This window comes from Budorcas taxicolor, chromosome 19 (assembly GCF_023091745.1).
Source record: "Budorcas taxicolor isolate Tak-1 chromosome 19, Takin1.1, whole genome shotgun sequence".
NCBI lineage: Eukaryota > Metazoa > Chordata > Mammalia > Artiodactyla > Bovidae > Budorcas > Budorcas taxicolor.
Genome location: NC_068928.1, coordinates 51,146,330 through 51,159,806, shown reverse-complemented (window position 1 = coordinate 51,159,806; position 13,477 = coordinate 51,146,330). Strand labels below are relative to the sequence as shown.

The 13,477-nt window shown below is 48.8% G+C and overlaps 1 protein-coding gene across 3 annotated transcripts in view; it reads left to right on the top strand.

The window, feature by feature from the left end:
- RPTOR (regulatory associated protein of MTOR complex 1) overlaps positions 1-13,477 on the top strand; it is a 327,706-nt gene that overhangs the window by 226,715 nt on the left and 87,514 nt on the right. For all 3 annotated transcript variants that reach the window (XM_052657407.1, XM_052657406.1, XM_052657405.1), the window contains one exon: positions 8,857-8,932. In XM_052657407.1, the coding sequence (XP_052513367.1) occupies positions 8,857-8,932 (76 nt within the window). The remainder of the gene's footprint in view (positions 1-8,856; positions 8,933-13,477) is intronic.

The following is a 13,477-nucleotide window of genomic DNA, read 5'->3' as shown; positions in this document are numbered from 1 at the left end:
AACCACCAGGGGAGCCCCTCCCATTTCTGAGATAGTCCAAGTGTAAGGGAATTACCTGAGCAAAATAGGAAGACGTGCCTCCAAGCATGGAGTCCTGGGTCGGGCACTCAGCTCTGCCTGAGTCCTCTGCAGAAGTGCAGGTGTCTCTGAGGGTCATCCAAGGCCAAACGGGACCAGCGCCTCCAGAGGCCCTGTGGTTCATGGCTCAGATGGAGAGGGCCTTGGGGTGAGTTTCTGACTCTGTAAGGGTTGGTACTGCGGAAAGAAACTGCCAGCTGAGTTCATGAAGCACGTCCAAGATTGCTCCAGAGACTGAAAACTGCTGGGTTCATGACCAGGTCATTTGCATGCTTATTTCATACATGCGTGCTCACACACACGAGTGTGATCTCTATGACACTTTTATGTTGATTATAAATTTCCTTCAAAACTGGGTTACTGTTCCTTGCACTACTGCTAGTAGTAAGCACAGTATTATAACAATATTAATGGAAATTGTCTTGAATCTAAACATTATATCTGAAGGCATTTGGTTTCTTCCCATTTCCATGCTTTCGTAACACAAGCAGAGTTTGAGGACATACTGAAAAGGGGCAGCAACAAAGGAAAACAAGCCTTAGTTATATCCATCTGGGAGAAACCCTAATGCAAAATATTTTAGAAGAGTAATTCACTTCTATTTAGCCCTAAAAACGACTTCCCTGATACTGGGAAAGATTGAGGGCAGGAGGAAAAGAGGGCAACAAAGGATGAGATGGTTGGATGGCATCACCAACTCAATGGACGTGAGTTTGAGCAAATTCCGGGAGATAGTGAAGGACAGGGAAGCCTGGCGTGCTGTGTAGTCCATGGGGTCACAAAGAGTCAGATATAACTCAGCGACTGAACAACAGCAAAAACCACTTTATGGTGTATTTTCAGGTTTATTTGGAGTGGTGGTTTTTTCCTTCTTAAATATGTGCATGACCACTTTCCCCTGACTCTGGAAACCCCAAGAACCAAAAAGGAGGTAGTAAACTCCCCTCCTCTCATCTACTTGAGGAATGTCAGAAATTAGCATTTTTATGTATGAGAAAAATCAAGATGTACTATGTGCCAAAGCACCAGACTGTAAACAGAAATCAAGTTAAAACATGCCTCATCCATATCCTTTGTAAGAGCTTGTAGCATAAACTAGAGAACAAGTTATGAAGAAACAGAGGAACAGGAGTAGACCGCCACGGAAGAGTCGCTCTGCAGCTGTCTAGATCCTGTGAGAACAGACTGGCAGAACAGCCGATGCAGCTTCCTGCCCTCCATGATTAGAACGAGGAGCGAGAGTGGGGGAAGGGGTTGAAAAGCCTCTCTAATGCTTAGGATGAATAATTAGAAGACCCACATTTCTGAAAGAGGAAATCCTCAAAACAGCCTTATCCTGTTAAAAAAAACAGCGATGCCTTAAGTTCTATTACTTTTGAACCAGGTTTTTATAAAATATGTATTATTAAAGAGGAAAGAGAAAGGAAAAAGAGCTAAACAGGGTCAGTGTTGTGTCTAGTCATGGATAGAAAACTATTTAAACCACAGGAAATGGGCCTCACACCAGCCACCCAGTGTGAAGGGCCTCCTGGGCCACCGCGGTCACTTGGGCTATTGGCCAAGCAGATCCCCCAGGAGATGGAAATACAGGATGGACAGAGGGCATCAGCTTTTAGCAAGAAGCACCCTAAGTCCTCCTCTCCACTTTGTTGCCCACCCAGTGGCAAGTCCATGGGACAGTCGTCTTTGTGTGCATGTTTCTCTGGATGTGAAACTGCCTCTTCTAAGGTGTGCTCAGCTACACAGAGTAATAAACAGCATCTGGTCCTGGAGAAGAGAAGAAGAACCAGAGCCAGAGCTGAGAGCAGACAGAAAAGGCAGGGAAGATGGCAGCAGGAGAAGGGGACCCAGAGAGGAGGCACCCGGAGACCACAGTAGAGAACAGTGACACCTGTCTCTCTTCATCAACCCACAGTTCTTTCTCTAGTATTGGCCTCTTAGAACATGTCTGAATCCTGGAATTTGCATAAATACTGTTTAATACAAGGTCCAAATGCTAACAGCAGCATCTCATGATCCTGCCCATCTCTTTTATTGATTTCCATGCCCACCTCAAAAACTGGGAGTATGGCCCTCTCACCTGCAAGTTTAGCTCTCTGTGAACCTCATAAAACAGATCCTCATTTGTATATATTTGTTGTGCAGAGAAATGTGAGTTAATAGAGCAACCCACAGAGGCTCAGATAAATGCAGGGAAAGATCCTCTGGTCTCCCAGGGCATGTGCAATTGCTAGCAGTCATACATGTACCTTTGGCTCTTTCTGCTTGTCTGGTTCCAACCTGCCTGTGCACTCCAGGGGCCCTGTGCAGCTGATAGGCTCCCTAGGACTTGAGTACAGTCTAGTCCCTCAGGCTGCATGGTCTGCCATCCTGCAAAGCACTGTCTGTAGCCTGATACCCTCCCCCCTCCCTTTTAGGCAAATTCTGGTTGTTGCATGCTGGGGTCCATGGGAAATGGACTCAGAGAGGGGTCAGTGTAGGATGCTGTGAGGGAAGGTTCCTGGGATCACCTCCCTGGATGGGGAGGCAGCCTGACCCCTGACCCAGCCTTGACCAGCACATTCCCTTCCTGGCAGTGATGAACCCTGGCATCTCCCACTTCACTCTAGCCCCTACTGCCCTGTCCACTTTGCATCTGCCCATCCCAGTTCAGGAGGAGGACTAAGCAGGTTGCTGAGGAAGAACCAAGAAACAGGACTGGTGAGACAATCAGAGAGGCTTTGACAAGGAAAGCTGTTTGTCAGAATGTTAGCTTTAAGAAGGGAAGCCAGAGGCAACCCCAGTACCTAATATAACAAGGATGTAATTGAAATACATATACTGGAAAAAATGCAAGCCATCTTAAAATTTTATGAAGATTATTTATTATTATGCAAAATATATGTTAAATGACAAAAACAGAACACCAGACTGTATCAGCAATATAATTACTTCTGTGTTATGCATGGGGAAGAGGGCTAGGTAGAATTATAACAAGATGCTAATGGTGTTAATACCAGGACCAGAGGATTGGAGTGAAAATGCTCTCTTTTAAAAGTTGATAGATACTACTCCTGTAATTAAAAATCTACATGTAAATGTTTTAAGCCTTTGAAACACTAAAACTATTTTATTTTCAATTAAGTCATTAAGGTTGAGGTATTCCTTGTCAAAAACAAAAAACTGGAGACAGAAAAATCATTGGGTGCTTCTTTGCATGAAAAAAAAATTAACTAGTAGAACTCCCTGAGGGTTAATACCTGCACTTGATCTCATTTGATATTTGATATTTTTTAAATGTTGTGGAAAGAGCTCATTAAAACCCTAAATTGGAAATCGCTCAGATGCGTTTGACTCTATCCTGTGTTTGTTACTGTACATGGGATTGCTACTGTAACACCAATTGCAGCAATAATTTAATTTAGCATGTAGTTGCACACTCACTATGCACAGGGCACTGGGAGACCTTGTCAAGATCATTGTAAAGATCATTAAAAAGCCATTCTAGGAAAGGCATAAAGTAATGCCTGAGCATTTATTGAATATCAAGTACTGGTGACCCAGCCTGGACACATTGTGTGTTCCCAGGTGGGCATCAAGCCCTTACACATGGCCCTCGTGTCACCACAGACACAGACTCAGGGTTGGACTGTGTTTGTCCTAGTGTTGTGTCCACCACCACTTACAGGAAGGGCCCCATCGGGGTGTGGGCATGAAGAGAGGGCTTTTCAGAAACATGCAGGGTACAGAGCAGGCTAATACCCAGAGTATGTTCCCCACTGGGGTGGAAAGAAGGGCCTCAGGCAGTAGGAAATCTCTCTGTCCCTCATTCGCTCCCATGACAGACACTTCACGTCTTCTGGGGGCTTCAAAGGGGGGACACACAGAGAAGGTGGCCTTCAGACCTCAAAACGAAAGGTGGGGGAGTCGTCAAGGAGCACAGTGTGTTGCGAGAGCCGGGTGCATCATGTGCATCACGGAGCCCCAACTGCAGCTTTTATTTATTTTATTTTATTTTTTATTTTTTTTATTTTTTGGTGACGGTTTTTCTTTCTTTTTTTTTTAATTTTTATTTTTACTTTATTTCACTTTACAATACTGTAGCTTTTAAAGAGCAGCCAGAAACCTGTATTCTCGTCTATTATTCCTATTTTAAAATGTTGGCAGCTAATATAGCATTTTGAAAAAACATTCTGAGGGCCAAACTAAATGCTTGGGTACCAGATGCAGCCAGTGGGCTGTCCATTATGAGCTCTAGGCCAGGCCAGGGCGCCCTGAGTTTGAAATTGGGAGTACAGCTTCTTGGTGGCCCAGGGACCCTGAAACGCATGATAACCATGTGCAGGGCTTAAATGTGGGGTGGGGCCAGGGTGCTCTGCTCACCTAGGTCTTGGCGTGGCCTGTCCTGCTCTGCGTGTCCACAGCCAAAGGTTCTCCAAGTGAGGATCTTTTTCTGAAATCTAATATCATGGCTTCCAATCTTTATATTCTGAGAAATGCCAAATAGGTAAGTCTAAATTAGGGCTTTTCATACAGAAATCAGAGGAGAGATTTCACGGGAGGAGAATCGCAGGCATATAACACATCCTCCCCCGATGGGGTTCTTCCTAACAGTGCCAGCTTGAGCCTGTAGCAGATAAATGTTAGTCAAGCCCATTAAAAATGTTGAAAACTATACCATTAACCTACTTTGATCTGGAATCGAATATAAAATCAGGCTTTAGATTGAAGAAGTAACATGCTCGTAGGAGCACCATCATGCAGTGAAAGAGAGAAATGTCGATCAGAAGCCAGATGGCAGGTCCCTGAGACATGGGGACCACCCAGAGCAGCGGGCACCCTCTCAGCATGGGGCTTCTCTGTAGAAGCAGCGCCACAGCCTGGGTCTCCAGAGGATGAGCCTCCCCACTGATCAGAGGGACAGTGGCTCCTCCTGGAGGGTCATGGCGCTTGGGCTAGGAATTTCACAAGCCCTCCAGTTGGACCATGCTACTGTGTTGTAGATCTAGGGAGGAGAAAACCACTCAGTGTGGGTGATAACCTTTATTTATTTATGAAATCATTCAAAACTGTCTCATGCCAAGTCAGAGACCACAGATACTTCATATAAACTCCAGGTCAAGCAGCTGCATACGGCATGCAGCCACGTCAAGGGACCCTGACTTGCTTAGGCTGGATAGACTCCCAGGTGTTTTCCCTCCTCACCTGGAGATGGACAGAGGTACTGGTTAGAATACCGGTTAGTTGGTAACGCCAGATCCAGTGGCTTTGCAAGAATACTGGTTAGATGGTAATACCAGATCCAGTGGCTTTACAAATGAGAGTTTGTTCCTCTTTCCTGTATAGCCAAGTGGCTCACTTGAGCGACACAGGTCTCCACTCTCCCCAGCGGCTGTGTGTGGTACCTGGTCTACGGAGGCTGGGGGTGTGATCTCCGTCATGGGTAGCAGGCATCCAGCTCACATTCCTGTCCTTAGGGGAGGTGGGGGAGCTGTGATGCAAAGGCAGGAGCGTGTGAGGCTTGGAAACCAGAAAGGTCATGTTCTCCTGCACTCAGGTTCATCAGCTGCCCCTGAGGTCTAGGCTCCTGGCTGGTGAAGCATTGCCGTGGGCTTTTAGCAGAGCTCATTCAGGTGATGAAACCCTTGACAGCAATGCCCACAGCTCTTTCTCCCACCTGGTAAACTGACCAAAGTCTGTTCGTCCCTAGGGAGTGCACAGCCGAGGTAGTTGGAAAGAGCATTCCTAATAAATAATTTACCGTCTAGTTACTGTGTTCCTTGGGTGGTGATGAAGAGGCTGAATTTTCAGCAGGGGGAGGCAGGGAACAAAGCCTAACAAAAATTGAGGTTAAAACATGAAGTCATACACATTCACACTTTGCTTCAGGCGGGGGGTGCCGATGATGAAATGCTCAGCGCCCGGCTCCTGTTTAATTTTTGATGTGAAGCCATCGGGGAGCCGTTTGCCTTCACTTTCAATTTCAGTAGGTCCTGAAACCTTGCGTTCCTCCGCAGTAATAACCTGTGCATTCCATCCCATCGAGGGAGCCTGGCTGACTGACTGATCAGTGCAGATGGAGCCGGGTGCTCTTGGAAGGCTCTCCTCACGGCCCACTCCTTGGGCGCCTGCCATCTTAGGCCCGTTTCCTGAAAACCCGAGCTCTTGCCTGGATGGCACGTTCTCTAGGCCGTGATTCATCGGCAGCCCACGGCTCAGGGCCCCGCTGCTCTGAGCCTCGGGGGCGGGGAGCCCAGGGTCCTCCCTCCGGGGAGGGGGTACAGCTGGCGCGGCTGGTCCCAGGGGCTGTGGGAAGTGCGAACGCAGACACCTCCCAAGTTCCGCGCTCGCCTGGGTGCCAGCAGCCCCCCACCACGGCTCAGGGTTTTAAGGACTCACTTTCCCACTTTCCCTTAGTGAGAATCCCAAATTAAGACTCCCAAGTTCGTTTTGATTTTACCCTAGAAAATGTAGCCAGTTTTAACCAACTGAATAAGTGCTCAGCAGAGGGTACCTTCGTGCTGTTGAAAAGGCCACCGTGTGATCAAAGGCTTGATGGGAACTCTGAGGTCCTCAGCCTGACCCTTTCCTTTTGTACAGTCAACAACCACAGGCCCCGAAGAGAGACCGGCTTGCCCAGCACCAGCCTGCTGCTCTCTCCTGCCCCTGCCCGGAGCTCACTGCAGCCTCACTGCGTGCTAGTAGTCTGTTTGGCCTCTTGGTGTCCAGCAGGTCTTCAGTGCTCCCCCACATCCTCCCTCCTCCCCTGTCCTCCTCAGTGCCTTGAACAGAGTCCCTTGTCCCCATCCCCTGTCACTTAGGCAACTGTGCCCCTGCAGGCATGGCCCTTCCTCGCTCCCGGTGAAGCAGGCAAGACACCTCCTTCCTTTCAGGCCAGGAGTCTCCTCTGAGCTGCTTTTCTGGCACAGAAATGTGCAGCTGGCAAAAGACTCGACCCTCCTCAGTGGCTGGACCCAGGTGGGGGCCAGCCCTTAAGAGGTGGCAGGCCAGACAGCCCACACTCCTCAGACGATTCTTGCCCAGGGCCTGCTGCAGCTTCGTCGGGTTTTGTTTCGCTCCTTGGAGAGGTCTGAGGGCAGTTGGTCTCGCCAGGGCAGCCTAGTTTCTGATACTTTGTCTAGGACACCCCAGCAGGGATATTATTAACAGTTTATAATTCTTCTTGCCTCCTGAATTTGAGGAGATGGTTCTGAAAGAAGGCATGGAAGCCTGCTGTACAGAAGGCGCAGTTTCCTGGTGCCCCCCTAGAGTGAAGTGGCTGTATCAAGACCACCAATTGCCCCAGACCCCCCTGCCCACAACACCTCCCCCATCTGGTGCTCACTTTTCTTCTTCTAACTCCTGAAGTTGAAACTTTTAATTTGATTAAATTCAATGAATCTTCATAGAGCTTAATTACAATAATTGACTTTGCTTCTGTCTTAACAAAGAGTAAGCGGCTCCCTCAACGCCACAGAATAACCATCTCGCCTACAGTCTGGGCACTTATTGAGCATATGGGAGCTATTTATTGCCCGTACTTTGAGGCACTTTTGATTATCTCCTGATTGCCTCTTAATTAGATTGGAGGGGGAAGGACAGGCTTGTGCAGAAGGGGCCAGTCTGGGCAAAAGAAAGATATTCCATATACTCGAAAAAGAGTTTTCTTGTCTTTCTGTTCATCTTCCATTTTGTTTTTCTGGATGTCTTCCTTTTTCGTTCCTGTTTTGACCGTTTATGAAGACCCATGAGAAGACCCTCTTGCACACAAACAGGCAGTTATTAGTCTAAATAAACCTAACGTGGAATCCTTATATGTGTCAGGGCATTGTAGTAGGAGGAGATTGCCATACCAGAAACAAAACCCCTTGTTCAGACCATCACTTCCAAGAGGAGCACATTTCTAAAAGAAAGGGAGGTCTGAGTCAGAGAATCTTTATATCCTTGGGAATCCACACTCAGATTGAGACCACAGAGAAAGGAAGAGGCTTGTTTGTGTCCACTTTAGAATCAATGTTGGATGTTGCCAGGAAACAGCAGGCCTCTGTATATGTTCCTCGATGTCATCCACCTGCTGAGGTCTTCACAGGACTCTGTGCAGGAGACACAATCATTAGCCCACCTCACAGGCAGTGAAACTGACCTTTGGGAGGTGACGCCATGACCCAGTCAACGTGGCCTTGTCTTGCACATCTTGTAGTGGGCAGAGCCAGGTCCAGCACCACAGAAGTTGGAGAAGGTGACCGGGCCCAGCCATCGAAGAGGCTGCCACCTCTCCGCACACAGGGCACCACCCGTCTCATCCCCAGTGGTTTGCATTGGACACAGGTTCCCACCAGCCACAGAGGGGTGCAGTGGCCACAAGGACGGGGCAGTTCTAGCTGTGGGTGGGCCAAGGGAGACCCTTTCTCCCAGCCCCATCTGACCTGTCTCTGGTGAAGTGCCTCAGCCTGACCACGGCCTTTCATGGCCAGTTTGTGTGTGATGCTGCCCCAGTCCAGCCACCCAGAACCCCAGCTGCCACACTAGGTGGGCTCAAGTTGGGGTGGAAGCTGTGTTAGTTAGAACGTAGACAAGTCCCTTTATTTTTCCTGAGCTCTTTCTTCTTTTACTTTGAAGAGAAAAGCTGTCATCAACAAAATGGCTTTAGTGCTGCCAGCCGAGAGTTCCTTGCCTCCTGTGCCCCCCCACTGGTAGCTCTACCCTGACTCAGCCGCTCACGGGCTCCTCTGCTGTCAGGGCCCCTGTGGGTGAGCCTGTCAGTAATGCTTCGTGGGTCCCTATCTGCTCTCTCCCCAGGCAAGCCTGGGACCTGGCCGTGGACATCTGTCTCTCCCAGCTGCCGACCATCATCGAAGAAGGCACAGCGTTTCGGGTGAGTCCCATTTCCGCCCCCTACCCAGGGCATCCTGCTTGGTCCGTGCAGCTGTTTCTCTGGCCTGCAAAACCCCTGTTTGGGTGTCAGAGACAGCCTGCACCCACCTGGGAGAAGATTTATTAGCCAGAAGCTTAAAAGATTGCACCAACCTGGGGTTATTTAAAGTTAGATTATGAAATGGTCAGCTCTTAAAGATGTCTTCTCTACAGCGGTGTTGTCTTGGGTCTGCTTTTCTTAGTGTGCACTCCCTGATAGCGGGTTCTCAGCCTTTTCACCGTGAACGGTGCTCGCCGCTCTCGGCCCTGAGGTGTCTGGTCACCAGGTGCTTTTCCAGCTAGTGGTCTGGTCGTCCCTGAGTTCATCTGGTGTCACTCGTGGCCCCTGAGGCAAACTGACTCTCCCCTCTCCCCAGGAGACTTGGCAGCAGCTCACCAAGGGTCTCCTCTTGCCTCCTTTCCCCATACAGCCCCCGTTTTTATTCAAGATTTGCTCATTTGCTGAGTGTTTGGTGTGCATCAGATACCACGTCTGGGTGCATGTGGGCGAGACCCAGTCCCTTCTCTCAAGAAACCCGTGAAAAAGAGAAGAACCACCCCTCAAGTTAGAACACAGTTAGACCCCTCCAACCCTCACTCCCCGAGGGTCCAGGCAGGCATTCGGGACTAGGGGTAAATGGGCTGGGGGGAGTGGGAGGAAGCAGGTGGCTCCAAGCCATCCCCTGAAGGGGATGGAGGGTGGGGCTTGCAGGTCGGAGTCATTGGCTTTTTCTCTCCACACCGTCTTCTCTGGTCCTGTTGAAGATACTGCAGTGGTCAGCTCAGTTTCCTTATTTTTAAACGGGAATTATAGTTGTATCCAATTCAAGGAGCATGTGAGGACTGGAGGGCAGAGCCTGGCACATGATACCTGCTGGACATGAGGGTTCCTGACCTGTGGTGTAGTCACACAGCTTTGACCGAGGTCAGACACACCCACATCTCACTGCAAAGGCTTTTCACTTTTAGTGCACATCACGGTCATCGGGGAAGCTTTGAACCTTACTGAGTCAAGGGCCTGGGTGGGTGTGTGTGTGTGTATGTATGTATATCTCAGGGTATATGTGCATGTATATTTGTGTGCCTGCATGTATCTTTGGGGTATGGGTTTGTGTGTTCTCTGTCGGGTATGTGTACGTGTGTGCATATCTGGGGGGGGTGTTTTATGTGTGTGTGTTAACCCCTCAGATGATTTCAGTGCCTCCAAGACTGGGGTACCTGGACTACGAGGTACTCCCTCTCAATTTTGTCTTATCTTTCGTCCCCTCCTTTATTGCTGGAATCTTTCCCATTTTATTATAAACGTTTTCAAACCTACAGCAAAGTTGGAAGAATTCTGCAGCAAGATCCCGTCTGCCCCCCGCTGGGTTCTCCACCAGCGTTTGCAGTGCCCACTCCAGCAGCTCCCCCACCTCCACCCACCTTTCCTTTAATGCACTTGGAGGAAGCCAAAACTGGCCTTGAACCTTGAACCCAGAAGTGGGCGCTGGCAGGACCTTCACGTTGTCTCCCACCCATGTATTTGATGTTGCCGGGGTACCCTAATCCCTGAGGCAGTGACAAGTCCCCATAGGGAACAGTCCTGGACTCCTGCCCCTCACGAGCTCCACCTACACAGGGACAGGGCCTGTTAACACATGCACGCGTGTTTGGGAACCTCATTCAACTTGTGCTTTTTTGTGCTCTGTGCCTGATTTTCCTTTTACCGTCAGGGGGTGGGAGCTGCACACTCTCGGATAATAAAGTCCCACTGTTCTGTGTCCTCACCCCTCCTTCCAGTGCCAGGCCTCCTTTCAAGGGTCTTCAGCCTTGTTTCCCATATACTGGATTCAGGATTCTGCCTCTGGGAGCAATGTCACCATACTGTGATGGGGAGGGATTCCTGATGGAGCCACATGCTAGCTGTTTTATTTAGTTTCCATTCTTTTAAAAGCATAACATACACAGAGAAGACTACAGGCATCGTATTGTGCAGCTTGATGAATTTACAAGTTGAGTGCAGTCACATAACCAGCACCCCAGTCATAACATCAACAGCCCCCTGAGGCCCCGCTCTAGCCGCTGCTTTCCCCAGGGCATGTGCTGCCCTGTGCGGTTTGTATTTTGGTAAATTGAATCCTTGTGTCTGGCTGCTTTCACTCAACACTATTCAATCTGTGCACTTGTAACTCATTCCTGTTACAGCCTAGAAACCCCAAAGGTCATGGTCCATCCTGTGGACCTCACGAATTGTCCTCACCCCTGCCCAACCGAGACATTGGTGCCTGAGGCAGAAAGAGAAATCAGTCATGTTGGGCCTGTCTTTTATGAAATTTTGATATTTTTTTCATAATGGATTTTTACCTTTATTTTTATTTTCTTAAATACTGCATTAAATTTCTTTTTAACCTCAATTACTGTGTTTTTTGGTGTCCCCTTAAGTTTCGGTCCTCAGGTGGGTGGGCAGGTGTGGCCGGGTGCTGTTAATCCCTTATGCTTGGGTACAGTAGTGTCAGGTGTGCATATGAGGAATGAGATTTCTGGTTACCACGTGTGCATAGTTTCGGTAGGAAAACTGCTGGATAGTTTTCCAAAGTGGTTGTGAGTCAATTTTCAGTCCCTCCCACGATATATGAGAGTTTGAGTTGTTTCACGTTCTTGTCAATACGTGATGTTTTCCACCTTTTTTTTCCCCTTTTGGCTTTTCTGGTTCCATATGTAATGGTGTTTCATTGAGATTTTATCTTGCATTTCCCTGATGGTTAATAGTATTGAGCCCGGTTTCATATTTTTGTTGACTGTTTGAATATCCTCTTTTATAAGTTGCCTGTTCAAGACTTTTGATCATTTTTCTTTTGCATTATGTTTCTTATCAATTTGTAGTGGTTCTGTTTATATGCTGAATACAAATCCTTTGTCACACATTGCGAATGCTGGTGGTGGTTTAGTTGCTAAGTCAGGTCCAACTCTTGCAACTCCATTGATTGCAGCCTGCCAGGCTCCCCAGTCCATGGGATTCTCCAGCAAGATCACTGGGGTGGGCTGCCATTTCCTTCCCCACGGGATGTTCCTGACCCGTGGGTCGAATCCACATCTCTTTCGTCTCCTGCATTGCAGGCAGATCCTTTGCCCGCTGAGCCCCAGGGAGGCCCGACACGCGTTGTGTTTACCTTTTTTCATTCTGTAGATTTCATTTTCACTTGTTTGCTGTTTTTACTTGGTGAACAGAAGGTTCTTGTTTTACCATACCCAGCTTACCAATGTTTTTCTTTTATCATTAGTGCTTGTACCCATTTAAGAAATCTTACTTATTATGAGACAGCCAACATCAGTGTGTTTGGACCAGGGTCGGCAGGTGAGAAGAGCAGGAGTGTGTTGATATGAAGTAGTTATCTTCCCTCCCCAAGGTGACAGTGCAAGACAGGGTGGACTAGCCCCCGGGGTCAGGTGTGGCTCCTTGTGCCCAGAGATGGCCTTTCTGCTCTCAGTCCATCACGTCTGGCACCTGTCTTCAGACCCCTTCCAGTCCATCTAACACGTGGGCTGGCCACCTGTGTCAGAATCATCCCCCTGAGGCCCAGGCCACATGGTCACATGACTCAAAGCCTCTGCCCACGAGCTGCGAGCTCTGCTCCAGAACACTCATCCCGGGCTCTGCATCTTCCCCTCAAGAATATACATGGTAGCTCTGACACACCGGGAGGTAGTCTTGAAGATTTGGCCCAAAACATCAGCTCTGTGAATCATTTCACTCACAGGGCAGCTCTCGAGCTGTTCTGTGAAGTGTTACTTAAAATGCTGAGCCACGCTTATGCTAGGGACTGAGCTGGTTTGTCACCATCTCCGCAGCTTTAAAAAGCACGACAAACCTCACAGCACACTTCGATGAGAAGGGCTCTTCCCTCTTTGTCAGCTTTAGGTGAAAACATCAGGAGTGTCTGTCTTTGGGGACAGAGCGGCTTCTACAGCCCTGAACCGCATGTTTATATCCACAAGGTAAAACCAAAGTGCAGGAAAGAGGGAGAGGTGGAATTACCTGAGTTTCCCAACTCCCCTTTCCAGACTGAAGGTCCCCCTCACTCGGTACAGCTGGGGAGGGGCCACTTAACAGGACTATTGTTTTTAAACCAATCTGTGAATAACTCACACTTAACGGGAATATCATTTTGGGGGCTCCATTCCAATCCCCAGGTTGCCCTCCAAATTTTAGTAGCTTCATGTACCCTGACTTTGCAAGAACATGAATTCCTGAGTGTGAAATTTCTCTGCCCAATTCTCACACGACACTGACTTCTTTACGAGGGGCACCACGGCTCTGAGCCCCAGGCGCCTCTGTAGAGGGGATGGCAGGAGCACCCCAGTCTGGCTCCCAGCCTCACTGAGCCCACCTCATCACTTCAAGTCCTCTACGAGCACGTGTCCACATGTGCCAGAACCTGGGGTCAGAGCCCACATCCCTGCCTTCCCATCCACCCTTCCTCTCCCCCTGGGGAACAGTGTGGGCAGAGAGGAGTGGGTGGGAGGCAGA